We start from the raw sequence: 27,180 nt of genomic DNA on the forward strand, positions 1-27,180 counted from the left end.
GCAGCGGATCCGGTTTAGGACTTTATGACATATGCTGACAAGCTAACGCTGAGCCTGATTGTCAAACATCTCTTTCTAAAATCATGAGCACTAATGTTGGGCTTTAACAGCCGGCCGTCCAAAAGACTTATCTGAAAGGATTTTCTCCCACTCAGCCACAAGAGCATTAGTGGAGCCCGGTTTTTTGTGGGCAAAAAGGTCTGACCTGCATCCCAGGCCTGGTTCATGTCAGAGGTCTGAGGCCAGTTAATGCTCAGCCACGGCGTCAAAACTAGAGCAGGGTGCAAAGCGCCTGCAGCAACATGACTGGATGCAGCATTAATTTATTTAATTTCAACTAGCATTTAGGGTATGAAATATAAAAAATACAACGTTAAAACTGTTTTATCTGCCGTGTTTTCTGACCAAACATTTACAGTTTTACAAAGTAAAACTACAAGAATCTAATTTCCATTGGACATGTTAATCTACAAGGATTAGAAATGAGCCACATCATCACAGAGAGCTGGTTAGCTTCAGCAAAGCTAACTAGCTTCAACCGAGCTAACTAGCTTCAACAAGCTAACTAGCATCAATAGAGCTTAACAGCTTTAACAGAGCTAATTAGCATCAACAGAACCGACTAGCATCAACAGGCTAACTAGCATGAACAGAGTTAATTAGCATCAACAGAGCTAACTAACATCAACAGGCTAGCAAGCTTCAACAGAACTAAATAGCATCAACAGAACTAACTAGCATCAACAGAGCTAAGTAGCATCAACATGCTAACAAGCTTCAACAGAACTAAATAGCATCAACATTAAATAGCATTGTCTGTTGTCTTTCTGTCCTCTTCCCCCCACACAGCAGAGGCAGATGGCTGCCTGTCCTGAGCCGGGTTCTGCCGGAGGTTTCCTTCCGGTTAAAAGGGAGTTTTTTCCTTCCCACTGTTGCCAGTGTGCTTGCTCAGGATGGGAGATTGAGTTGGACTCAACTCAATCTGTTGGTTTCCTTATATAGGCTGTTATGAATTGGCTTTCATTATGTTTTCCCCTCTGTCTGTAAAGCGTCTTGAGATGGCGTTGCCGTGATTTGACGCTATATAAATAAAGTTGAATTGAATTGAATTGAATTGAACATGCTAAGGAGCTTTAACAGAGCTAAGTAGCATCAACAGTAGGGGTATATTGTTGTGCATATGTGAATGTGAACCTTAACTGTATTTGACAAAAGGACCACAGGTCCCCGGGAAGAATAGCTGCAACTAGCTGTTGCAAGCTAATGGGGATCCAAAAAAAGAAAAACAGAGGTAACTAGCTTCAAAAGAGTTAACTTGCACCAATAAGCTTACTCGCTTCAACAGAGCTAAGTAACTAAAATGCTTACTTCTACCTAACCCCTGCTAATGCTAACATCAAATTTAAAACCAGGAATTTAGAACATTTGTCTGCATAATAACATTAGCTTGGATGTCTAAGGTCCAAGTTCATCATGGGAACAAAGAAAATTACGTTTTAAGTCCACAATCAAAAACTTCCAGTTTAGTCTCATTGCTCCACAGAAAAGCATCCTAAAACTTTTTGGCTTATTTCTGTAGAGTTGACCAGGTCGTAGAGGAATTTTCTTGTGCTTTTGGGTCAGTAGTGGTGCACGTTGTGGAGCCCTCTAGGGTGCAGTGTGTAGCATGTAGCATGTAGCACGTAGCATGTAGCGTGCACCTTACTGTGGAAGCTGAAAGCTCAGTGGCTGCAGTCTCCAAGTCTTGCTGCAGGTCTTTTGCGGTCAGTCGATGGACCACCTGCCTCCTCAGGAATGTAGCAGCAGCCACTGATAACTTCCTCTTTCTGCCACATTCCGGTTGTGCAGCTACATTTCCTTCAGCTGGAAACTTGTGAACTTCCAGCTGAATCTCCGGAACATTCAACGCCTTGGCTCTCTGTTTGCATCCTTTACCGTGTTCATGTAAAGTCTCACCTCTGAAAGTTTTGGACAATTCTTTTTATTTAGCATCTCTAACAATCCAACGTCTTGGTAAACAGTCCAGGTATCTGAGGTGTTCCATCTCAAACACACCGGATGTAACTGATAACCTTGATCGCTTGAATCAGGTGTGCTTGAGTCCAAACCTAAATAGCTTATGAGGTCTTCGGTTCAGGGCTTCAATCATTTGGAGACTGCAGTGATCACTAAAAGTGTCATTTTCTGCTCAGTTTGGAGAAACCAGAGTTGAGCTATTTGAATGGCTGTTATTTGATTTGTTTTATTGAAAACAGTTGCCAGTTTGTACATTCTGCCAATAATCGTCATTTACATCGGGTGTGAATCATTTTGACTACAGCCGTTCAACAAGACGCCCAGTAGGCGTTTTCTTAGAGTATTTTACCAGATATGACAGATGTTTTCTGAAAATGTAGCTCATTTTCCATCTTTTATTTGTTTGTTATGGCTTCAAGCGTCTTTCTGTCAAGTGTTGAATGTGTGTTTTTTAGATGCTGCTTTAGTGAAAAGCTTCAGAGTTATGGATAGCGTTAGCAAACGTTAGCTAACACTCCATGCAAACCTCTTCAGCAAACCTCTGTTTACTAAACCGTACTTACTAAATCTGATTGTTGTTCCGCAAAATCTTTACATTTTAGGGTGTTTAAGAGCAATTTTGTCGTTTTAAATTCTTCTTCATAACTCTAGCTAGCAGCTAGCTAGAAGTGTCTTCTCTGCCGATGGGCTTGTTGAACAGACAGAATACCACCACCAAGTGGTGGGAGGCTGCACTGCAACCAAACTTCTCGTGGTTAAATGTAATGTCTGTGTATTTAACTGATAAATTACAGGTCCCTGCTGCAAAATGGAGCTATTTTGTGGCCCCTTAGGTGGTGCTTGAGGCCCCATGGTTAAGAATCACTGGTCTTCTAGCCTTATTAAGGTTAAATCTGGTACTGGGCAAACAAATACATTGTTGGTTTAATTACATTTAAAATACATGAAATTGTTAGATTACTGGTTGCTAAAAGCTGATTTTAACATAATGATGCTCTGTCAGTTTTAATTCAACGTTCATTAATAAACAAGAAAGCCACTAACGTCGCTGTCCTGGAAGAACAATAATCCATGAATAAATGATAAAGATGGAAGATGCAGCGTGCAGGAGTCTGAGTGGTGACTGACCTGCAGCAGGAGCTCGCCTTCGGGGATCCTGCTTTCCGCCGGTCCCGCTTTGTCGTTGTCATCGTTGGCACCAGCAGCACTCGCTCCGTTGCAACTGTTCAGGGCCACTGCAGACACACAGACATGTTTCAGTCCTCTGATCATGTTTGCAAAACTCTGCAGTGACTGTCAGAGCGATTTAAGTCCAGCAGGCAGCAGACGCTGCGCTCTCATAAAACTTTAAAATAATCTGAAAGTCTAATTTCCAAAACGCTCAAGTTTTACCATTTCAAACATGATGAGGTCATATTTCCCATGACATCAGTCATAAAATACAAAATAAACACATTTCTTCTGCTGCTCTTAAGGGTAAAATATGATTTTATATTAATGAATGTTGCCTTTAAGCTGCTTTAAGCCTCAGTTAAAAAAAAAAAAGTCCTTCACTGATAAACTGAATAAATCAAGCGAGATGCTCTGAAGCTTTCACTGAAATACAAACAAATTACAAAAACGGTTTGAACTTTGTGTAGAAATGTAAATTTAACCAAAATCCTGGGATTTTCTGAATCTCATCAGGTCATATTTTATCCCAGTAGAAGAAAAACATCATATCAGATGATGAAACAGACATTTTATCATTTGATGGAGTTGGAGGAAAAACATCTGTAAAATGTATAAAAACAGAATAAAAGCAGCATTTCAGAGTCTCTCGTGGAAAGATGGATAGAGCCTCACCAATCTGGAACAAACTGGATCTAAATATTCAGAAAAATGTTGGTATCATAAGAAGATTCAGATAATCAGAAGGAATCTCTGTATGTTTGGCAGAAGGCTGCATGATGGTACTCTTCGGGTCCTCAATGAAAACAAACAAAAAGAAATGTCTGGGGTAAGAAGTTACATATATATATATATAAAAGGTCTAAATATGGGAGAAATTTGACAAAAGATGATTTAGGATCATGTAGGATCGCACCACCTGCAGTGTAAAATGTTATCAAACAAGTCAGAGAATCAGAAGAAATCTCTGTATGCTTTGGACAAGGCCGATGCTGGTGATCTGAATGATTTTCTGCTGGATGAAGAGTCCAGAAATCACTGACACACAGCTTTAACATAAGAAATATATTTCAGATATAAACTCAAGGATCTTAAAACGTTAAACATTTAGATTTCACATTTAGATTTAATGTTTAAATTTAGTATTTTAGCTTTAGATTCGACTTGTGCACATGAGGTTTTACAACTTTAATAACGTCGTTTTAAGGTAAATTTCCTCTTTAAATGTGGTGAAAACGAGGAAAGTGAGATGAATAATAAAAACGTGTCAGTTTTAACCTGTAAATAAAAACGTTGAGCCGCACCAAGCTGTTCGGGAAGTCTGTGCAGCGGTTCCACATCAACCGCTGACTGGAAACTAGTGGAGACGTCTCAGATCCTGAACCATCACAGAAGGATCTTTTGATACGGACACGGAGTCAGTAACGTGGATGCTGACAGAACCGGTCCAGAAATCTGCTCTGGATCTCACCTGGATGTTCCCCCAGGTGTTTCTGCTAAGTCCCGCCTGGAGGAGGCCTGCAGGACCCCCTCGGTGGAGTCTCCACTGTGAGACCAGAACCAGCAGGTTCTGTTCCAGGCCGCATCTTTAGTTCATCTTAAATATCAGCTGAGAATCTGAGATTCCACAGAGAAGTTTAACTTCCTGTTTTCCTTCTGGAGCCGCGGCGAGTTTCTGCGTTTACAGCAGGGTGTAGAGGGTCCGGCTGGCCTGCAGGAGCCCGTCGGACCCTCTGCAGACAGCTGCTAACAAATGGAACTGAGTGTGGAGTTACTCGGTATTAGATCAATGAGCAGTATTGATCAGTCCTGATGTGATGCGGTCGCGTAACTCGCCGAGTTAAACTCAGCGACGTGTCACGCTCGCAGCCTCGCGGTGCACACGCCTGTTCGTTGCCACGGAAACGTCCGCCCGGAGGGACGGAAAGCTGCTCCATCTTTCTGTTGCCGTCATCAGCAACATTTAAATCCTTTAATCATCAATAATTCCTCTCCAGGACCCGTTGGAGCAGTTAAAACGGGGACGGATAAACAGCTGGACTGAATCTGGAAATCCTTTCAGGAAATCTGATGTTTTCTGATCAACAATCACCAGATCGATCAGCGACTGATCGTCCGTGTCAGGCGGGATCCTCACCGGCGTCCTGAGAAAGAGAGCAGAGATCGCAGATGATTAATCTCTGACCCCGCTGGAACGCCGCGACCCGTGACGACCTCTGACCCTCAGGGCAACGTGCGATGTGATTGGATGACTGATTCTGGGTCAGATCTTTTGTTTCCTGCTAACGAGGTTAACGAGGGGTCACGCTGGAGGCGGTGCGGAGCTGGGAGCGTCAGGGCGGACACCGCGATGCTGACGGTCCGTGCTGGACGTCTGACACGGGACGCAGCTTTGGTCCAACGCCTCCAACGGCGTTCCCGAACAGACGTCCGGGATCAGCGGAGCATTGAGCAGGATGCCGACAGGAACCACTCCGGATCAGTTCTCATCCTGCTGGAGCTTCATGAAGACGCGACATCCTGATCGTTGATGTCTCAGGCGAAACCCGCCTCCCGCCGTTTGTTGTTTATCTCACGTCTAAATAAAAAGCAACAAACCTGAAACGCTGTTTTACTGCTAACTCATGAGAACGCGGTTATTTCTACGCCGACGGCTTCGATCCCGTCATCATCGAGGATAAAGTTGGTGAACCGGGTCGTTCCAGACTTTCTACTGATAACCAGGACCGGACCGATTCATCCTAATCTGACGGCGCCGATACCAAGGCTAGTACCGGTATCGATCGATACCAGGGTGATGACCTCAGGATCTTTTTACAGGGTTAAAATAACGACGGAGAAGCAGCCGATAGAACGTTGTTTTCTAACAACTGTGTGAGAAAAGAGAAAAACTTTCGTGACATTATTTAAGATTAAATTCTTCATTTTCTCACTCAGAATTTATTAATTAACATCTTTATGATCATAAACATGATCAATAGTTAGAGAAAAACCATGAAATGATAAATTTCAAGCATGAAGCATCAGTATCGGCTTTTTCTGCTCGTATCAGGCTGCAGCATCGCTCCTACTGGAAACCAGTTTGGTTCCAGGAAAGACCATGGCAGGAAAAATGGAGGAAAATTCTATTTTTTCCATCTGAAGTCTTTATTTGGCCGGAAAAAACACAAACCAGAACATTTTCTTCGACTTTTCCTGAATCCTGGAATCCTGCTGAGATGTTCCAGATCCTGAAGGAACGCCGAGAACGCAGAGCTTTCCTGATACATCCATGTCGCATCTCCGCGTCACGTGCTGACGTGTGATTGGTTGGCGTGTGCAGGAGCTCGTGTGGACCATAGACTGAAGATAGAAAGATGGGCGGAGTCTCCGTGACCTCACCTGTAAGTTTCTGAAGAGCTGAATTGAAGCTCGGTGGGCGGTTCCTACCATCACCATCTTGGCAGGGCATGCATGTCTCTCCCGGAAAATACAAACATGGGCAAAGAGGTGGAGCTGAGAGGGGGGGCTGTGGGCGTCGTGGTGGATGATTGACATCGAGCGAACTCCAAGCTTTCTGTAGCCAAGAGCTAACCAAGCTAACCCGGAGATAACAGGAGCTAACCAGCTAACGGAGGTAAGCGGGCTAAAGCTAAGTTACGTTGTTAACCGGCTAAAAACCACGGTTGTTCTACGTTCTTCGTACATGAAGCAGGAGATCGGGTACCTGTCAATTAAGAGGAGACGCCCCTAAATATGCCGAACTTTGAGATTAAATTACTTTTAAACGGGCGAGTTAGAAAAAAATTCACTCCCCCCACAGTTGTCATGAAGGTAAACCTGACATATTAAACCTAAAATAGATTTTTGTACCAGGCTGTAAACATGTTTATTTCTGCTGTAAACATGTTTATTCCTGCTGTAAACATGTTTATTCCTGCTGTAAACATGTTTATTCCTGCTGTAAACATGTTTGTTTCTGCTGTAAACATGTTTATTCCTGCTGTAAACATGTTTGTTTCTGCTGTAAACATGTTTGTTTCTGCTGTAAACATGTTTATTCCTGCTGTAAACATGTTTATTTCTGCTGTAAACATGTTTGTTTCTGCTGTAAACATGTTTATTTCTGCTGTGAAGTTGGTCTTTTTAACATGGGAGTCTATGGGGATTTGCTCTGTTTTGCAGCCCCTAGTGGATGAAGGGGGAACTGCAGTTTTATGCACTTCATAGGCTTCACTTTTAACCGCTGGAGGCGCCGTCCATCTTTCATTTACGGTCTGTGGTGCAGACAGACTTCCAGTTCAACAGTGGAAGTTGACGCCACGGCTAACGCGGCGTGGAACACGGGGAAGCGGCGTCCGCGGTAGCGGGGTCGCCTCAGCCAGGTAGACAGCGGCGTATCGGGAAAAGTGGGCCAACAGGAAGCCATGTGGAAGGCCGGAGGAGTACGAAGAGCAGATCCTGTTATTAAGCTTGACTGAGCGCATGTTCATAATGAAAAAGTGAAATCTCGCAGCGCTCCATGCATGACTGTAACAGCCAGAAGCGTTTCCGCTGGATTAGATAGAGCAGCTTGACTTTCCCACACGAGCTCCTCGCCGTCGGAGCGGCGAGCGGGAAGGAAGAAGAGAGGTGACGGGTCCGCCTTCCTCCTCCGCTCATTACTGTCTGTTCCTCAGAGAGTCGCCACGGGGATGTTTACCCGGAGCAGGCAGCGGCCGAGTGTGACACACACCCCATGTTTACTGCTCCAGCAGCGTTTTCACACCGCCGCCGGCACAAACACACTAAACACTCATTACACACATTACACACACACTGGCAGGTTCTGCTTCCTGGTTCTGGTTCTGATGGAGGTTTTCCTTCCTGGTTCTGGTTCTGATGGAGGTTTTCCTTCCTGGTTCTGGTCCTGATGGAGGTTTTCCTTCCTGGTTCTGGTTCTGATGGAGGTTTTCCTTCCTGGTTCTGGTCCTGATGGAGGTTTTCCTTCCTGGTTCTGGTCCTGATGGAGGTTTTCCTTCCTGGTTCTGGTCCTGATGGAGGTTTTCCTTCCTGGTTCTGGTCCAGATGGAGGTTTTCCTTCCTGGTTCTGGTCCAGATGGAGGTTTTCCTTCCTGGTTCTGGTCCAGATGGAGGTTTTCCTACCTGGTTCTGGTTCTGGTGGAGGTTTTCCTTCCTGGTTCTGGTCCTGGTGGAGGTTTTCCTTCCTGGTTCTGGTCCTGATGGAGGTTTTCCTTCCTGGTTCTGGTCCTGATGGAGGTTTTCCTTCCTGGTTCTGGTCCTGATGGAGGTTTTCCTTCCTGGTTCTGGTCCTGATGGAGGTTTTCCTTCCTGGTTCTGGTCCTGATGGAGGTTTTCCTTCCTGGTTCTGGTCCAGATGGAGGTTTTCCTTCCTGGTTCTGGTCCAGATGGAGGTTTTCCTACCTGGTTCTGGTTCTGATGGAGGTTTTCCTTCCTGGTTCTGGTTCTGATGGAGGTTTTCCTTCCTGGTTCTGGTCCTGGTGGAGGTTTTCCTTCCTGGTTCTGGTCCTGGTGGAGGTTTTCCTTCCTGGTTCTGGTCCTGGTGGAGGTTTTCCTTCCTGGTTCTGGTCCTGGTGGAGGTGTTCCTTCCTGGTTCTGGTCCTGGTGGAGGTTTTCCTTCCTGGTTCTGGTCCTGGTGGAGGTTTTCCTTCCTGGTTCTGGTCCTGATGGAGGTCCATGGACCGTAAATCTGCTTGCAGAGAACTTTGTCGTCAACGACGGCTGTATAAATAAAGCTGGACAGGTTTACTGACCACCTGGTGTCTCCGCCTCGTCTGTCCGTCACACCGGACTCAGAGTCTCGTCTCAAGTGGACAAAACTTTTAGCAGGACGTGAAAACTCTCAGATTGCAGTTAGAAACTTTTCCTCGGAGCAAACATGGAGGATTCTCCCGGTCCGGCGGAACCTGGAGGGGCTGAAGGGGGCGTTCTGTCGGTATGCCCCGCCCACTGGGCCTCCTGGCAGCACTGTCTGGACCAGACGGATGAAACCCGAGAAATGAGCGGTGACCCTGACGAGGCTCCAGGTTCCGCTGCAGAAGGATTTCTGATCGCACAGCGTTGTTGCAGCTGCGACCCGGAGATTTATCACAAGATGACATAATTCCTGATGTCAGAGAATTCCGGGTCACGGCTCTGATTACATGTTGAGCCAACACATATGCATGGATGTTTCCACCTTTCTGAATAAAATCATCCTCCGAGGTGAGATGTGCCGGTGAAACCAGCGAGCAGAAGTTAGACCGGGCCGAACCCTGCTCCGCCAGCTGCTGCTTCATCCCGACCAGAAACTGGAAACATGGTTCTAACCAGCAGACTCCTCCGCTTCTGCAGGGAAACCCTGAACATAGATACAAGCTCCGCCTCCTCCCAGCGGTACAAGCTCCGCCTCCTCCCAGCGGTACAAGCTCTCTGCCTCCTCCCATCGGTACAAGCTCCGCCTCCTCCCAGCGGTACAAGCTCTCTGCCTCCTCCCATCGGTACAAGCTCCGCCTCCTCCCATCGGTACAAGCTCCGCCTCCTCCCATCGGTACAAGCTCCGCCTCCTCCCATCGGTACAAGCTCTCTGCTCCTCCCATAGATACAAGCTCCGCCTCCTCCCATCGGTACAAGCTCCGCCTCCTCCCATCGGTACAAGCTCTCTGCCTCCTCCCATCGGTACAAGCTCCGCCTCCTCCCATCGGTACAAGCTCTCTGCCTCCTCCCATCGGTACAAGCTCCGCCTCCTCCCATCGGTACAAGCTCCGCCTCCTCCCATCGGTACAAGCTCTCTGCCTCCTCCCATAGATACAAGCTCTCTGCTCCTCCCAGCGGTACAAGCTCTCTGCCTCCTCCCATCGGTACAAGCTCTCTGCCTCCACCCATAGGTACAAGCTCCGCCTCCTCCCACCGGTACAAGCTCCGCCTCCTCCCAGCGGTACAAGATCTCTGCCTCCTCCCATCGGTACAAGCTCCGCCTCCTCCCATCGGTACAAGCTCTCTGCCTCCTCCCATAGGTACAAGCTCCGCCTCCTCCCATCGGTACAAGCTCTCTGCCTCCTCCCATAGATACAAGCTCCGCCTCCTCCCATCGGTACAAGCTCCGCCTCCTCCCATCGGTACAAGCTCCGCCTCCTCCCAGCGGTACAAGATCTCTGCCTCCTCCCATCGGTACAAGCTCTGCCTCCTCCCATCGGTACAAGCTCCGCCTCCTCCCATCGGTACAAGCTCTCTGCCTCCTCCCATAGGTACAAGCTCCGCCTCCTCCCATCGGTACAAGCTCTCTGCCTCCACCCATAGGTACAAGCTCCGCCTCCTCCCATCGGTACAAGCTCTCTGCCTCCTCCCATAGATACAAGCTCCGCCTCCTCCCATCGGTACAAGCTCTCTGCCTCCTCCCATCGGTACAAGCTCCGCCTCCTCCCATCGGTACAAGCTCCGCCTCCTCCCTCCATCAAGATAAAACCTCAGATGAACATCCTGCGGCTGCACCGCGCGGATCTGCCGTCGTTTCTGAGCGCCCATCATCTTCCACCATGATGTTCGTTACATCCGCTGCAGGATGCAGAACAGAAGTTTTGCTCCTTCCGTCCATCGTAACGTCAGAACACGCCGACATCGATGGGTTTGACATCCAGACATTCTTCCAGTTCAGTAATATGGAGATAAAATATTTAATTCAATTAGTATTTTTATTGCTGAAGGTTAAAAACTTTAAACTGGTTATTTATTCATTAGAGCTTAAAGGTAACAACACACACACACACACACACACACACACACACACACAAAATATAAAAACTGTCTTCAGTTTAAACAAAAAAAAATTGTATATAACAAACAAATATAAAAAAAAACAAAAACTTACAATTTAAAAAAACCACAAATAAATTTAACAAATTAAAAATAATGAAATGAAATTACTGTAAATATTATACAAAATGTCCTGCATATCGTCCAGGGGTTACTGGGATAGACTCCAGCTTCCCCATAATCCAGTTGGATTATTGTATATTGTATATATATTATTGTATATTTTATATATATATATATATATATATATATATATATATATATATATATATATATATATATATATAAATAAATGTATAAATGTCTACGTCAGAGGACTAAAGCATGAGGAGTAAATACGGTGATGAAGAGTTGGTCTGAATAAAACTGTCAAACCTCTGAAATTCCCAGAGTCTGGGACTCCAAACTGGTCTGAATTGGTTTTGGCCCAAATTCCAAACCAACACCTCCCTTGGTGATGTGGGCGGAGCCTCCCCCCCCTCCCCCCTCCCCCCAGCTTACCAGGCTTAATGAGGGCTCAAACAATGTGCACATGATTCACATGTGATGCAAACATGCAGCCCAGCGCCGAGCTCTCTGGGATGAAAAATGTGTGTTAGCATGTGCTTAACGTGTAAATAAAGATTTATTTGTCATCATATCAGGTTGCACGTGTGATGTGGGCGGAGCTACGTTAGGTGTGTGTGTGTGATGCTTTAAACTGCAGCTTGTTAAGTAAGACTTTATCCCAGATCTCTGCTGTGATTGGTCAAAAACTCTTTCATAAGTCTCATGTGTAGGCGTTACACGTCTGTGTGTGTGTGTGTGCGTGCGTGTGTGTGGAAATGTTCTGGACACAGTCCAGGACGGCATGTAGGCATTGGGCTGGAAACTGAAGCAACACAAACTCAGCATGTCCTCCATAATCCTGTTGTAATTTCATGAAGGGACAAATTGAAAACGGTCAAATATTTGATAAACGTTTGCTGTTAGCTGGAAGTTTGTTTTTTTTTTTTTGTTTTTTTAAATAAATCCCATCATTCCCAGTGCAGGCTGTCCCAGCTTCATGCTGGAGGAAAGACTTTTCCTCTCTTTTGTGCCTTTAACTCTTCAAGCTGCTTTCTGCTAATTTTCTTCCACCTGTCTGGTTTTTATATAAACCTGCATGTAGAAGTTTTTCCTCCCAGTCAGCAGGCGTTACGTTTCCATGGAGACGTGATGTTTCCATGGAGACATAATGTTTTCAGTCTCAGCTGTCAGATTATGAGACTGAAATTATGTAAAATGAATTATTTTCCTGCTTTTCTCATCACTTGTTGATCTTTGGCTGCTCCTGATTGGACGTTACCGTCAGTTTAAGCTCTCTGATTGGTGGAAAGTCTGACAGGAAGTGTCTTCATCATCATGTCCAGGTGGAAATAGAGGTCTCTTAGCAACATGGTGGTGATGGTGATGAAGATGTGATAAATAATGGTGGATTTACCATCTAGAGTCTCTGAATAAACACTACATGTTGTGTCTGGATTGTAAAGAAATGCTGGAAAACCTCCGTAGACCAGCTTTTTCACGCCGTATTGTTGGAAATCGTTGGTATTTCTACTGTTTTCAGAACGATTCAACTTTTTTTTTTTTACCAACAAAAATTCTACAAAATAAAAAGTTGCTTTGCGAACATCTTCAGACCGACAGCAAGGAGCGGTTCTGCTCCGTCCCTCCGTTCCAATCAGTGCAGGTCAGGAAGTGATGTATGTATGTGTGTGTGTGTGTGTGTGTGTGTGTGTGTGTGTGTGTGTGTGTGTGTTATCACGTCAACAGTCAACTGTTTCTTTCTCAGCATCATGGTTTAATCTGCCAGAAAAGGCTTGAACGAGCAGGAAGGTGCAAATGTGCAGCAGCAGACACACCGCGCTGCACACACGCACACGGGACGTGTGTGTGTGTGTGTGTTTACACGCTAATTATTCTACCAGAGTGAAAACAGCAGCGAGTAAACATGTTAGCAAATGAACACGCGATGCACACACACCTCCCCCCCGCACACACACATGGATGCACACAACAGGTACAGTTTCACATGAGTCCTAATGCTGCAGGAGCGGCGCGCACACCCAGCTCCCCCACATCCAGCAGCAGGATTTAGTTTGGGGGGGGTGTCATTCCTTTGGGTGCCACATCGTGATCAGCCGGCGAGGCATTGGGGGAGGGGTTAAGCTCTGCAGCGCTGGATGGATGGGGGGGGGGGTTCCATGACTGGGGGCTGCTGTGAGGGAGGACGACGGCTGTAAGGAGGCGGGAAAGATAAACTCTCCCCGACAGCGTTAAATGACCCGGAACGGATGTGACGACACGTCATGAGACTTTCACAGCTTAGATAACCGGTCACGGAGCAGCGGGGGGGGTCATCACGCATCGTGCATGCAGCGGCGCAGCAGCCATGTCCAGGTGGTAATTTAATTAAAACTGATTAATCTGGCCTGTTTTAATCTCACACATCAGGATGTGCAGCAGCGTCCATTTAACTGCTTCATGAGCTCGGCGGTTTTCTGCCTCCCGTCTGATACGACGTGGTGGACAGGTCCTTCCAGGATGGACAGGTCCTTCCAGGATGGACACGATCCTTCCAGGATGGACAGGTCCTTCCAGGATGGACAGGATCCTTCCAGGATGGACAGGTCCTTCCAGGATGGACACGATCCTTCCAGGATGGACAGGTCCTTCCAGGATGGACAGGATCCTTCCAGGATGGACAGGTCCTTCCAGGATGGACAGGTCCTTCCAGGATGGACAGGTCCTTCCAGGATGGACACGATCCTTCCAGGATGGACAGGTCCTTCCAGGATGGACACGATCCTTCCAGGATGGACAGGTCCTTCCAGGATGGACAGGATCCTTCCAGGATGGACAGGTCCTTCCAGGATGGACACGATCCTTCCAGGATGGACAGGTCCTTCCAGGATGGACACGATCCTTCCAGGATGGACAGGTCCTTCCAGGATGGACAGGTCCTTCCAGGATGGACACGATCCTTCCAGGATGGACAGGTCCTTCCAGGATGGACACGATCCTTCCAGGATGGACAGGTCCTTCCAGGATGGACAGGTCCTTCCAGGATGGACAGATCCTTCCAGGATGGACACGATCCTTCCAGGATGGACAGGTCCTTCCAGGATGGACAGATCCTTCCAGGATGGACACGATCCTTCCAGGATGGACACGATCCTTCCAGGATGGACAGGTCCTTCCAGGATGGACACGATCCTTCCAGGATGGACAGGTCCTTCCAGGATGGACAGGTCCTTCCAGGATGGACACGGTCCTTCCAGGATGGACACGATCCTTCCAGGGTGGACAGAAGAGATAAAACACGGCTTTACTGCAGTAAATGCGGCCGTTCGAGGGCTGCTGGGCTTGTTGTGAAAACACCGCATTACAGTTTATTCATGTTTCTTCATTTTCCAGCCATGGAACAATAAAGTTCAGGAGTGAAGCTGAAATTTGTCAATACCAGGATATTAAGATTGATTTCTGAATTAAATTTAATAAACATGGAGCTCATAATTTTCTGACTGCTTGTACATCAGTAATAAAGGAATAAAGGAAACTGAAGATGCAACACATATGTATCTTGGAATTGAATCATTATTAAAAGAATAATTTTAATTAGAAAAATTAAGAAATTAATCAATCCAAATTAAATTAAATTAGGATTTAAATATAAAGGTTTTTTTTCTGTTTTAATAAAATCAAATTTAAAAAAATTCTTCTTGTAAATTAAATTAATTCAATTCAATTCAATTAGGATTTAGATGTATTAACATATTTTTTCTTATTTTCCTAAATAAAATGAAATGAAATGAAATTAGTCACACTCAGGAACAGCTAAGATACTGAAGAGAAGCCGTCCAGGACTCTGGTAGAAAACCCGAGCTGGAGATGAACAGCCACCCGCCCAACCCTGGGGAGATGGGAGGGGTGGGTGAGAGAGGAGTTAGAAGGGGAGGTAAAAACTGATTGATACCGAACAGTCTTCCAGGTGTGTAATCCAGGTGTAAAAGAGGTGTTACCAGGTAAATATCTCTGGAAGCCATCAGATGATGATGATGATGGATGATAATGGACACCTCTATTACTAACCAGAGTCAGGAGAATCCAAGGATAGACCCCACATTCACCTTAGAAACACCATGCGGGTCCAGAAGCAGAACGTATGGGTCCCATGAGGCGGCCTGTAAAAGCAGCAATAAAACCTCGATGGAGCAACGAGCAGGACCAGGCCAGACTGGGTCCAGCAGAGACAGACACAATGAAGAAAAAGGACAAAGGACAAGTGAGTGTCTGCAGGCAGTGACTCCTCCATGACACCCATGAGAGGTTTTGTTGGCATAATTGTGTCATCCAGGATCTCATCAAATCCGAGGCTTTTCCCTCCGAGGACCGATGTTCCATATGGAGAATCATCACAGCTCCATCAGGAAGCAGCAATAAGCAGCAGGCTGCGCCTCATGGTCCGGGTCCGTTTCCGGTCAGTTCCGTCTGAGAAAACATAACGCTATTCGGACATCGAGGAGGACGATGGAAGGCCTTCACCCAAGTGATGAAGAGGAGGAGAAACGCTGGACTACACAAGGTCACCACGGAAGCAGACAACCAATCAGAGCCGTCTCAAGCTGCACTGCTATACTACTGCTGAATGAAGACTTCCTCCAGGATGGACAGGTCCTTCCAGGATGGACAGGTCCTTCCAGGATGGACACGATCCTTCCAGGATGGACAGGTCCTTCCAGGATGGACACGATCCTTCCAGGATGGACAGGTCCTTCCAGGATGGACACGATCCTTCCAGGATGGACAGGGTCCTTCCAGGATGGACAGGTCCTTCCAGGATGGACAGGTCCTTCCAGGATGGACACGATCCTTCCAGGATGGACACGATCCTTCCAGGATGGACAGGTCCTTCCAGGATGGACACGATCCTTCCAGGATGGACAGGTCCTTCCAGGATGGACAGGGTCCTTCCAGGATGGACAGGGTCCTTCCAGGATGGACAGGTCCTTCCAGGATGGACACGATCCTTCCAGGATGGACAGGTCCTTCCAGGATGGACACGATCCTTCCAGGATGGACAGGTCCTTCCAGGATGGACACGATCCTTCCAGGATGGACAGGGTCCTTCCAGGATGGACAGGTCCTTCCAGGATGGACACGATCCTTCCAGGATGGACACGATCCTTCCAGGATGGACAGGTCCTTCCAGGATGGACACGATCCTTCCAGGATGGACACGATCCTTCCAGGATGGACAGGGTCCTTCCAGGATGGACACGATCCTTCCAGGATGGACAGGGTCCTTCCAGGATGGACACGATCCTTCCAGGATGGACACGATCCTTCCAGGATGGACACGATCCTTCCAGGATGGACAGGTCCTTCCAGGATGGACACGATCCTTCCAGGATGGACAGGTCCTTCCAGGATGGACACGATCCTTCCAGGATGGACAGGTCCTTCCAGGATGGACAGGTCCTTCCAGGATGGACACGATCCTTCCAGGATGGACAGGTCCTTCCAGGATGGACAGGTCCTTCCAGGATGGACACGATCCTTCCAGGATGGACACGATCCTTCCAGGATGGACACGATCCTTCCAGGATGGACAGGTCCTTCCAGGATGGACACGATCCTTCCAGGATGGACAGGATCCTTACAGGATGGACAGGTCCTTCCAGGATGGACACGGTCCTTCCAGGATGGACACGATCCTTCCAGGATGGACACGATCCTTACAGGATGGACAGGTCCTTCCAGGATGGACAGGTCCTTCCAGGATGGACACGATCCTTCCAGGATGGACAGGATCCTTACAGGATGGACAGGTCCTTCCAGGATGGACACGATCCTTCCAGGATGGACAGGTCCTTCCAGGATGGACACGATCCTTCCAGGATGGACAGGTCCTTCCAGGATGGACAGGTCCTTCCAGGATGGACACGATCCTTCCAGGATGGACAGGTCCTTCCAGGATGGACACGATCCTTCCAGGATGGACACGATCCTTCCAGGATGGACAGGTCCTTCCAGGATGGACACGATCCTTCCAGGATGGACAGGATCCTTACAGGATGGACAGGTCCTTCCAGGATGGACACGGTCCTTCCAGGATGGACACGATCCTTCCAGGATGGACACGATCCTTACAGGATGGACAGGTCCTTCCAGGATGGACAGGTCCTTCCAGGATGGACAGGTCCTTCCAGGATGGACAGGTCCTTCCAGGATGGACACGATCCTTCCAGGATGGACAGGTCCTTCCAGGATGGACACGATCCTTCCAGGATGGACAGGTCCTTCCAGGATGGACAGGTCCTTCCAGGATGGACACGATCCTTCCAGGATGGACAGGTCCTTCCAGGATGGACACGATCCTTCCAGGATGGACACGATCCTTCCAGGATGGACACGATCCTTCCAGGATGGACAGGTCCTTCCAGGATGGACAGGTCCTTCCAGGATGGACACGATCCTTCCAGGATGGACAGGTCCTTCCAGGATGGACAGGTCCTTCCAGGATGGACACGATCCTTACAGGATGGACAGGTCCTTCCAGGATGGACAGGTCCTTCCAGGATGGACACGATCCTTCCAGGGTGGACACGATCCTTACAGGATGGACAGGTCCTTCCAGGATGGACAGGTCCTTCCAGGATGGACACGGTCCTTCCAGGATGGACACGATCCTTCCAGGGTGGACAGAAGAGATAAAACACGGCTTTACTGCAGTAAATGCGGCCGTTCGAGGGCTGCTGGGCTTGTTGTGAAAACACCGCATTACAGTTTATTCATGTTTCTTCATTTTCCAGCCATGGAACAATAAAGTTCAGGAGTGAAGCTGAAATTTGTCAATACCAGGATATTAAGATTGATTTCTGAATTAAATTTAATAAACATGGAGCTCATAATTTTCTGACTGCTTGTACATCAGTAATAAAGGAATAAAGGAAACTGAAGATGCAACACATATGTATCTTGGAATTGAATCATTATTAAAAGAATAATTTTAATTAGAAAAATTAATTAAGAAATTAATCAATCCAAATGAATGTAAATTAGGATTTAAATATAAAGGTTTTTTTTTTCTGTTTTAATAAAATCAATTTAAAAAAAATTCTTCTTGTAAATTAAATTAATTCAATTCAATTCAATTAGGATTTAAATGTATTAACATATTTTTTCTTATTTTCCTAAATAAAATGAAATAAAATTAAATTAGTCACACAATCATTTTAAAGTTAAACGTTTATTTTTCTGTCCTTCACTTGTGCAGACAAATGATCCAAATTACAGACAACAGCTGTGAAGATGAAGAAGAAGGTGTGGTACGGCCTAGTGGGGGGATTGAGGGGGGCATCACGCCCACTGTGGGGTGGTCAGCGAAGCCCATTGTTGCCCTCGATGACAACAAAGATGGCAGCTTGCTGGGATAATGCTGTCATGCAGATTAAGTGAGCTTTGTTCAGGTTTTTCAACTCAGCTGTGACACAGAGTGTTTTGGCTTCAACACACTCATACAGTTTAAAAGTTAATGAAGACTCCTCTCAGCGTTAAGCACTTCCTCTGAACACATAAACATAGCAGAGCGTTGAAGCAGTGGCAGCGCTCCCAGAGTCCTCGCCACTCAGACCACCAACTTCTGAGCGTCTCTGACGAGTTGAGTTTAAGCTGTTTACCCACAACAAATTACAGAAGACCACGAAGGCAGCCTGGAGCAATGGGCCACAAGGGCCAAAGAGCTGCTCTCTTAATGTAAGAGCCCTGAGCTTGTTAATTACTTTGAGACAGTCAAGGAAGTAGGCTAATGTAGTTGGACAGGAAGTTTTGTCCATAGGCTACACTTTGACCTATTAGTTCTGTAGTCCAGCAATCACTATGACAGTTTCAGTAGCCGGCAAATAAAAAAGTCAAAGCACTGCAAATTGTTTTGAAATTAATCTGTCAGAATGAAGAAAACGCCTCAGACTGGAGTCATGGCTTTGCCTACTTTCTTCAGGGCGCCTGATACAAAGCAAGCGTTCTCGCAGCAGAAACACAGTCTCAGCCCAAAGAGCCATTTCTGCCTCCAGCTCATAAATTCTTCAAACTCCAGAGTTTCCCTCAATTATTCATGTTTCAAGAGCATCGGACGGCCGCACTGCAGCATTCTGTCAAAGATCAGCACCTGAAATAACAATTACAAAGCCATAACTACCAGTATAAAAACCATCACTGCCAGTAAAAAACCATCACTGCCAAGATATAAACCATCACTGCCAGTATAAAACCATCGATACCAGTATAAAAACTATCACTGCCTGTATAAAACCATCAATACCAGTGTAAAAACCATCACTGCCAAGATATAAACCATCACTGCCAGTATAAAACCATCGATACCAGTATAAAAACCATCACTGCCTGTATAAAACCATCACTACCAGTGTAAAAACCATCACTGCCAGTATAAAACCATCAATACCAGTGTAAAAACCATCACTGCCAGTATAAAACCATCAATACCAGTATAAAAACCATCACTGCCAGTATAAAACCATCAATACCAGTGTAAAAACCATCACTGCCAGTATAAAACCATCAATACCAGTGTAAAAACCATCACTGCCAGTATAAAACCATCAATACCAGTGTAAAAACCATCACTGCCAGTATAAAACCATCAATACCAGTGTAAAAACCATCACTGCCAGTATAAAACCATCAATACCAGTGTAAAAACCATCACTGCCAGTATAAAACCATCAATACCAGTGTAAAAACCATCACTGCCAGTATAAAACCATCAATACCAGTGTAAAAACCATCACTGCCAGTATAAAACCATCAATACCAGTGTAAAAACCATCACTGCCAGTATAAAACCATCAATACCAGTGTAAAAACCATCACTGCCAGTATAAAACCATCAATACCAGTGTAAAAACCATCACTGCCAGTATAAAACCATCAATACCAGTGTAAAAACCATCACTGCCAGTATAAAACCATCAATACCAGTGTAAAAACCATCACTGCCAGTATACAAACCATCATTGCCAGTAAAAAAAAAAACATCAATACTAGTATACAAACCATCACTGCCAGTATAAAACCATCACTGCCAGTATACAAACCATCACTGCCAGTATAAAACCATCAATACCAGTGTAAAAACCATCACTGCCAGAATAAAACCATCAATACTAGTATAAAAACCATCACTGCCGGTATAAAACCATCAATACCAGTGTAAAAACCATCACTGCCAGTATAAAACCATCAATACCAGTGTAAAAACCATCACTGCCAGTATAAAACCATCAATACCAGTGTAAAAACCATCACTGCCAGTATAAAACCATCAATACCAGTGTAAAAACCATCACTGCCAGTATAAAACCATCAATACCAGTGTAAAAACCATCACTGCCAGTATAAAACCATCAATACCAGTGTAAAAACCATCACTGCCAGTATAAAACCATCACTACCAGTGTAAAAACCATCACTACCAGTGTAAAAACCATCACTGCCAGTATAAAACCATCAATACCAGTGTAAAAACCATCACTGCCAGTATAAAACCATCAATACCAGTGTAAAAACCATCACTGCCAGTATACAAACCATCATTGCCAGTAAAAAAAAACCCATCAATACTAGTATACAAACCATCACTGCCAGTATAAAACCATCACTGCCAGTATACAAACCATCACTGCCAGTATACAAACCATCACTGCCAGTATAAAACCATCAATACCAGTATACAAACTATCACTGCCAGTATAAAACCATCAATACCAGTGTAAAAACCATCACTGCCAGTATAAAACCATCAATACTAGTATAAAAACCATCACTGCCGGTATAAAACCGTCATTGCCAGTATACAAACCATCACTGCCAGTATAAAACCATCAATACTACTATAAAAACCATCACTGCCGGTATAAAACCATCACTGCCAGTATACAAACCATCATTGCCAGTAAAAAACCATCAATACCAGTATAAAAACCATCACTGCCTTTTGAAAACCATCACTGCCAGTACATAAACCATTACTGCCAGTATATAAACCATTACTGCCAGTATAAAACCATCAATACCAGTATACCAGTATAAAAACCATCACTGCCAGTTGAAAACCATCACTGCCAGTATAAAACCATCAATACCAGTGTAAAAACCATCACTGCCAGTATACAAACCATCATTGCCAGTAAAAAAAAACCCATCAATACTAGTATACAAACCATCACTGCCAGTATAAAACCATCACTGCCAGTACATAAACCATTACTGCCAGTATATAAACCATTACTGCCAGTATAAAACCATCAATACCAGTATACCAGTATAAAAACCATCACTGCCAGTTGAAAACCATCACTGCCAGTATAAAACCATCAATACCAGTGTAAAAACCATCACTGCCAGTATACAAACCATCATTGCCAGTAAAAAAAAACCCATCAATACTAGTATACAAACCATCACTGCCAGTATAAAACCATCACTGCCAGTATACAAACCATCACTGCCAGTATACAAACCATCACTGCCAGTATAAAACCATCAATACCAGTGTAAAAACCATCACTGCCAGAATAAAACCATCAATACTAGTATAAAAACCATCACTGCCGGTATAAAACCATCAATACCAGTGTAAAAACCATCACTGCCAGTATAAAACCATCAATACCAGTGTAAAAACCATCACTGCCAGTATAAAACCATCAATAGCAGTATAAAAACCATCACCATGTTTAAATGAAAGACAAGTTGACCTGAGAACTGAAATCTGAAGAAATCCACAGAACCTTCCATCATTCCCCTGTCCATTATAAACACAGATAACCTTTGACCAATCCCAGATCAATTCCAGACCAATCCAGGATCGATTCTAGGCCGATCTCTGCTGGGAACTCACCGGAGAAGAAGTTTTTGGCTCTCAGGTAACTGACGCTCAGACGGAGGATGGACAGTTTGTCCAGACTGGCGGTGACATCCTCAGGAAAAGGAAGCAGGCTGGCCAGCCGCTCCAGTTCACCGTTCAACCGGTCCCGGTGCCGTTTGGACGGGTTAGACTTGGCGCCTTCGGCCGGAGGCTGCTTCACTCTGATCATTGGGAAAAGCAAGAAAAGTGTCAGAATATTTCAGAGGGTTTCATACGGCTGGAAAAGTTTTCACAACTTAAACTGAAACATGGAGAAACACACTGAATAAAGACATAAATATGAGGAGCGATCACATGTTTCTTGAGGTCCTGGTTTTACTTCACATCTGTGTTCAGTGACTTCCACCCAATACCTGTACAAAACCAGTCCAACACTGGTCCACAATCACTCCAAAACTTGTCCAAAACCCGTCCGAAACTAGTCTAATACTGGTCCATAATCAGTCCAAAACTGGTCTAATACTGGTCCAAAACCAGTCTATTCTGATCCATAACTTCAAGTCCAGTCCAAACCTTAATTGGTCCAAACATAAACTAGACTAAATTCATTCCAAATCTAAACCCATCATATTCAAACTCCAGCTGCCTCTGGCTGGTCATCATTTCTCTGTCGGCTTCTGAAATTATTATGTTCTAATTATTAATATAATGAAATTTTATTGTAACAAATTGTGTCTGACTTTAGAAACAGAAAGAAAAGTCCTCGACTACTTAGTAGTTGTGATAACTAAATCATTCCTTCAGAGAAAATGTCCAGGGGAAATAAATTAGCGTTTGCTTCCATTAGCTAAAAACACCACTGTGTATTTTCTATGCAGAAATTAACAAGTGTTATTTACCATAAGCTAATCAGACCACTGTACAGTTTTTGTTAAGGAAAGGATGATGTTAACTTGAAAATAAATTCTAAACAAGCAAATCTTACTTTTCTTCAAATGAAAATAAAGATGTATGATCCTGTGTTTTTTCCAAAGTAAATCTCCATAATTAGGTTTTATCTGACTGGTTTGACGACATAAACCTGATTTTCCACTTGAATCCATATTAAACTGATTAGATTATTCATTTTCTACTCGTATGTTTTAATTTTAGGAGGATATTTTTTGTTAAACCTGTTTCTTTAACTATGTTAAAGTGTTGATATTTGGTGTTTTAGTTGCAGCAGAAAAAGTTGGGGTAGCAGAGGGAAATACATGGGGAATTTCCCTCCGCACCCACATGGGGAACCTAGCCGCCCATGTAGGCCTGGTCTAGCAAGGTCCCTGCATTAAATAAAATCCTTCACAGATATTTTGGCTTCAGATTTCTTGGATCCCGGGAGAGACATTGACTGAACTTAATCAGTCAATGGACTGAATCATGTGCAGCGTCATTCAGTCCAACAAGAAATACAGATTATCCAAGAAAACCAAAATACAGCTCGGTTCCAAATGTCTTGTTCCGTGTCTAGGAGGTGGTTCTGAGTTTAAGATAGGGTTCTGTGTCTCATTTAGGTTCTGTGTTTGGGATGCGGTTCCGTGTCTAGGATGTGGTTCCGTGTCTGGGATGCGGTTCGTGTCTGGAATGCGTTTCGTGTCTGGGATGCGGTTCGTGTCTGGGATGTGGTTCCACATTTAGGATGCGGTTCTGTCTGGGATGTGGTTCCACATTTAGGATGCGGTTCTGTCTGGGATGTGGTTCCGCATCTAGAATGTCTAGGATGTGGTTCCGTGTCTGGGATGTCTAGGATGCAGTTCCGTGTCTAGGATGCGGTTCCGTGTCTGGGATGCGGTTCCGCATTTAGGATGCGGTTTTGTCTGGGATGTGGTTCCGCATCTAGAATGTCTAGGATGCAGTTCCGTGTCTGGGATGTGGTTCTGTGTCTGGGATTATGTTCTATGTCTAGGATGTTATTCCATGTTCTAGGATGTGGTTCCGTGTCTGGGATGTGGTTCTGTGTCTGGGATGTAGTTCTGTGTTATAGGATGTGCTTCTGTGTCTGGGATGCGGTTCTGTGTTTGGGATGTGATTCCGTGTCTGGGTTGCGGTTCCGTGCCTGGGATTATGTTCCTTGTTTGAGATACGGTACCGTGTCTGGGATGCGGTTCTGTGTCTGGGATGTGGTTCTGTGTCTGGGATGTGGTTCTGTGTCTGGGATGTGGTTCTGCGTCTGGGATGTGGTTCCGTGTCTGGGATGTGGTTCTGTGTCTGGGATGTGGTTCTGCGTAGGATGCAGTTGCGGTTCCGTGTCTGGGATGTGGTTCCGTGTCTGGGATGTGGTTCCGTGTCTGGGATGCGGTTCCGTGTCTGGGATGCGGTTCCGTGTCTGGGATGTGGTTCTGTGTCTGGGATGTGGTTCTGTGTCTGGGATGTGGTTCCGTGTCTGGGATGTAGTTCTGTGTCTGGGATGTAGTTCTGTGTCTGGGATGTAGTTCTGTGTCTGGGATGTGGTTCTGTGTAGGATGCAGTTGCGGTTCTGTGTCTGGGATGTAGTTCCGTGTCTGGGATGTGGTTCCGTGTCTGGGATGTAGTTCTGTGTCTGGGATGTGGTTCCGTGTCTGGGATGTAGTTCTGTGTCTGGGATGTGGTTCCCTGTCTGGGATGTAGTTCTGTGTCTGGGATGTGGTTCCGTGTCTGGGATGTAGTTCTGTGTCTGGGATGTGGTTCTGTGTAGGATGCAGTTGCGGTTCTGTGTCTGGGATGTAGTTCCGTGTCTGGGATGTGGTTCTGTGTCTGGGATGTAGTTCTGTGTCTGGGTTGCGGTTCCGTGCCTGGGTTGCGGTTCCGTGCCTGGGATTATGTTCCTTGTTTGAGATACGGTTCCGTGTCTGGGATGCGGTTCTGTGTCTGGGATGCGGTTCTGTGTCTGGGATGCTGTTCTGTGTCTGGGATATGGTTCTGTGTCTGGGATGTGGTTCTGTGGTTCTGTGTCTGGGATGTGGTTCTGCGAAGGATGCAGTTGCGGTTCCGTGTCTGGGATGTGGTTCCGTGTCTGGGATGTGGCTCCGTGTCTGGGATGTGGTTCCGTGTCTGGGATGTGGTTCTGTGGTTCTGTGTCTGGGATGTAGTTCTGTGTCTGGGATGTAGTTATGTGTCTGCGATGTGGTTCTGTGTAGGATGCGGTTGCGGTTCCGTGTCTTGGACGTGGTTCCGTGTCTGGGATGTGGTTCCGTATCTGGGATTATGTTCCGTGTCTAGGATGTGGTTGCGGTTCTGTGTCTGGGATGTGATTCTGTCTGGGATGTGGTTCTGTGTCTGGGATGTAGTTCTGTGTCTGCGATGTGGTTCTGTGTAGGATGCGGTTGCGGTTCCGTGTCTTGGATGTGGTTCTGTGTCCGGGATGTAGTTCTGTGTCTGGGATGTGGTTCCATGTCTGGGATGTAGTTCTGTGTAGGATGCAGTTGCGGTTCCGTGTCTGGGATGTAGTTCTGCGTCTGGGATGTGGTTCTGCGTCTGGGATGTAGTTCCGCGTCTGGGATGCGGTTCTGTGTCTGGGATGCGGTTCTGTGTCTGGGATGTGGTTCTGCGTCTGGGATGTGGTTCTGCGTCTGGGATGTGGTTCTGCGTCTGGGATGTGGTTCCGTGTCTGGGATGTGGTTCCGTGTCTGGGATGTGGTTCCGTGTCTGGGATGTGGTTCCCTGTCTGGGATGTGGTTCTGTGTCTGGGATGTGGTTCTGTGTCTGGGATGTAGTTCTGTGTCTGGGATGTGGTTCTGTGTCTGGGATGTGGTTCTGTGTCTGGGATGTAGTTCTGTGTCTGGGATGCAGTTCTGTGTCTGGGATGTGGTTCTGTGTCTGGGATGTGGTTTTGTGTCTGGGATGTAGTTCTGCGTCTGGGATGTGGTTCCGTGTCTGGGATGTGGTTCTGCGTCTGGGATGTGGTTCTGCGTCTGGGAGGTGGTTCTGCGTCTGGGAGGTGGTTCTGCGTCTGGGAGGTGGTTCTGCGTCTGGGAGGTGGTTCTGCGTCTGGGATGTGGTTCTGTGTAGGATACGGTTGCAATTCCATGTCTGGGATGTGGTTCCGTGTCTGGGATGTAGTTCTGTGTCTGGGATGTAGTTCTGTGTCTGGGATGTGGTTTTGTGTCTGGGATGTGGTTCTGCGTAGGATGCAGTTGCGGTTCCGTGTCTGGGATGTGGTTCCGTGTCTGGGATGCGGTTCCGTGTCTGGGATGCGGTTCCGTATCTGGGATTATGTTCCGTGTCTAGGATGTGGTTGCGGTTCTGTGTCTGGGATGTGATTCTGTCTGGGATGTGGTTCTGTGTCTGGGATGTAGTTCTGTGTCTGCGATGTGGTTCTGTGTAGGATGCGGTTGCGGTTCCGTGTCTTGGATGTGGTTCCGTGTCTGGGATGTAGTTCTGTGTAGGATGCAGTTGCGGTTCCGTGTCTGGGATGTAGTTCTGCGTCTGGGATGTGGTTCTGCGTCTGGGATGTGGTTCTGCGTCTGGGATGTGGTTCCGTGTCTGGGATGCGGTTCCGCGTCTGGGATGTAGTTCTGCGTCTGGGATGTAGTTCTGCGTCTGGGATGTAGTTCTGCGTCTGGGATGTAGTTCCGCGTCTGGGATGTGGTTCCGCGTCTGGGATGCGGTTCCGCGTCTGGGATGCGGTTCCGTGTCTGGGATGTAGTTCCGTGTCTGGGATGTAGTTCCGTGTCTGGGATGTAGTTCTGTGTCTGGGATGCGGTTCTGTGTCTGGGATGCGGTTCTGTGTCTGGGATGCGGTTCTGTGTCTGGGATGCAGTTCTGTGTCTGGGATGTAGTTCTGTGTCTGGGATGTAGTTCTGTGTCTGGGATGTGGTTCTGCGTCTGGGAGGTGGTTCTGCGTCTGGGATGTGGTTCTGCGTCTGGGATGTGGTTCTGTGTAGGATACGGTTGCAATTCCATGTCTGGGATGTGGTTCCGTGTCTGGGATGTAGTTCTGTGTCTGGGATGTAGTTCTGTGTCTGGGATGTGGTTTTGTGTCTGGGATGTAGTTCTGTGTCTGGGATGTGGTTTTGTGTCTGGGATGTGGTTTTGTGTCTGGGATGTAGTTCTGTGTCTGGGATGTGGTTTTGTGTCTGGGATGTAGTTCTGTGTCTGGGATGTAGTTCTGTGTCTGGGATGTAGTTCTGTGTCTGGGATGTGGTTCTGTGTAGGATACGGTTGCAATTCCATGTCTGGGATGTGGTTCCGTGTCTGGGATGTAGTTCTGTGTCTGGGATGTGGTTCTGTGTCTGGGATGTGGTTCCGTGTCTGGGATGTGGTTCTATGGTTCT

General features: G+C 46.3%; 1 protein-coding gene across 1 annotated transcript in view; it reads right to left on the bottom strand.

Annotated features, from left to right (window-relative positions):
* ahr1b (aryl hydrocarbon receptor 1b) overlaps positions 1 to 27,180 on the bottom strand; it is a gene marked incomplete at both ends in the record, with an annotated part of 71,796 nt that overhangs the window by 35,258 nt on the left and 9,358 nt on the right. Inside the window, 2 exons of the mRNA XM_079253995.1 lie at positions 3,145 to 3,251; positions 21,923 to 22,110. Of these exons, the coding sequence (XP_079110121.1) occupies positions 3,145 to 3,251; positions 21,923 to 22,110 (295 nt within the window). The remainder of the gene's footprint in view (positions 1 to 3,144; positions 3,252 to 21,922; positions 22,111 to 27,180) is intronic.

Source organism: Telmatherina bonti (assembly GCF_933228915.1).
Source record: "Telmatherina bonti genome assembly, chromosome: 15".
NCBI classification, from domain to species: Eukaryota; Metazoa; Chordata; class Actinopteri; order Atheriniformes; family Telmatherinidae; genus Telmatherina; species Telmatherina bonti.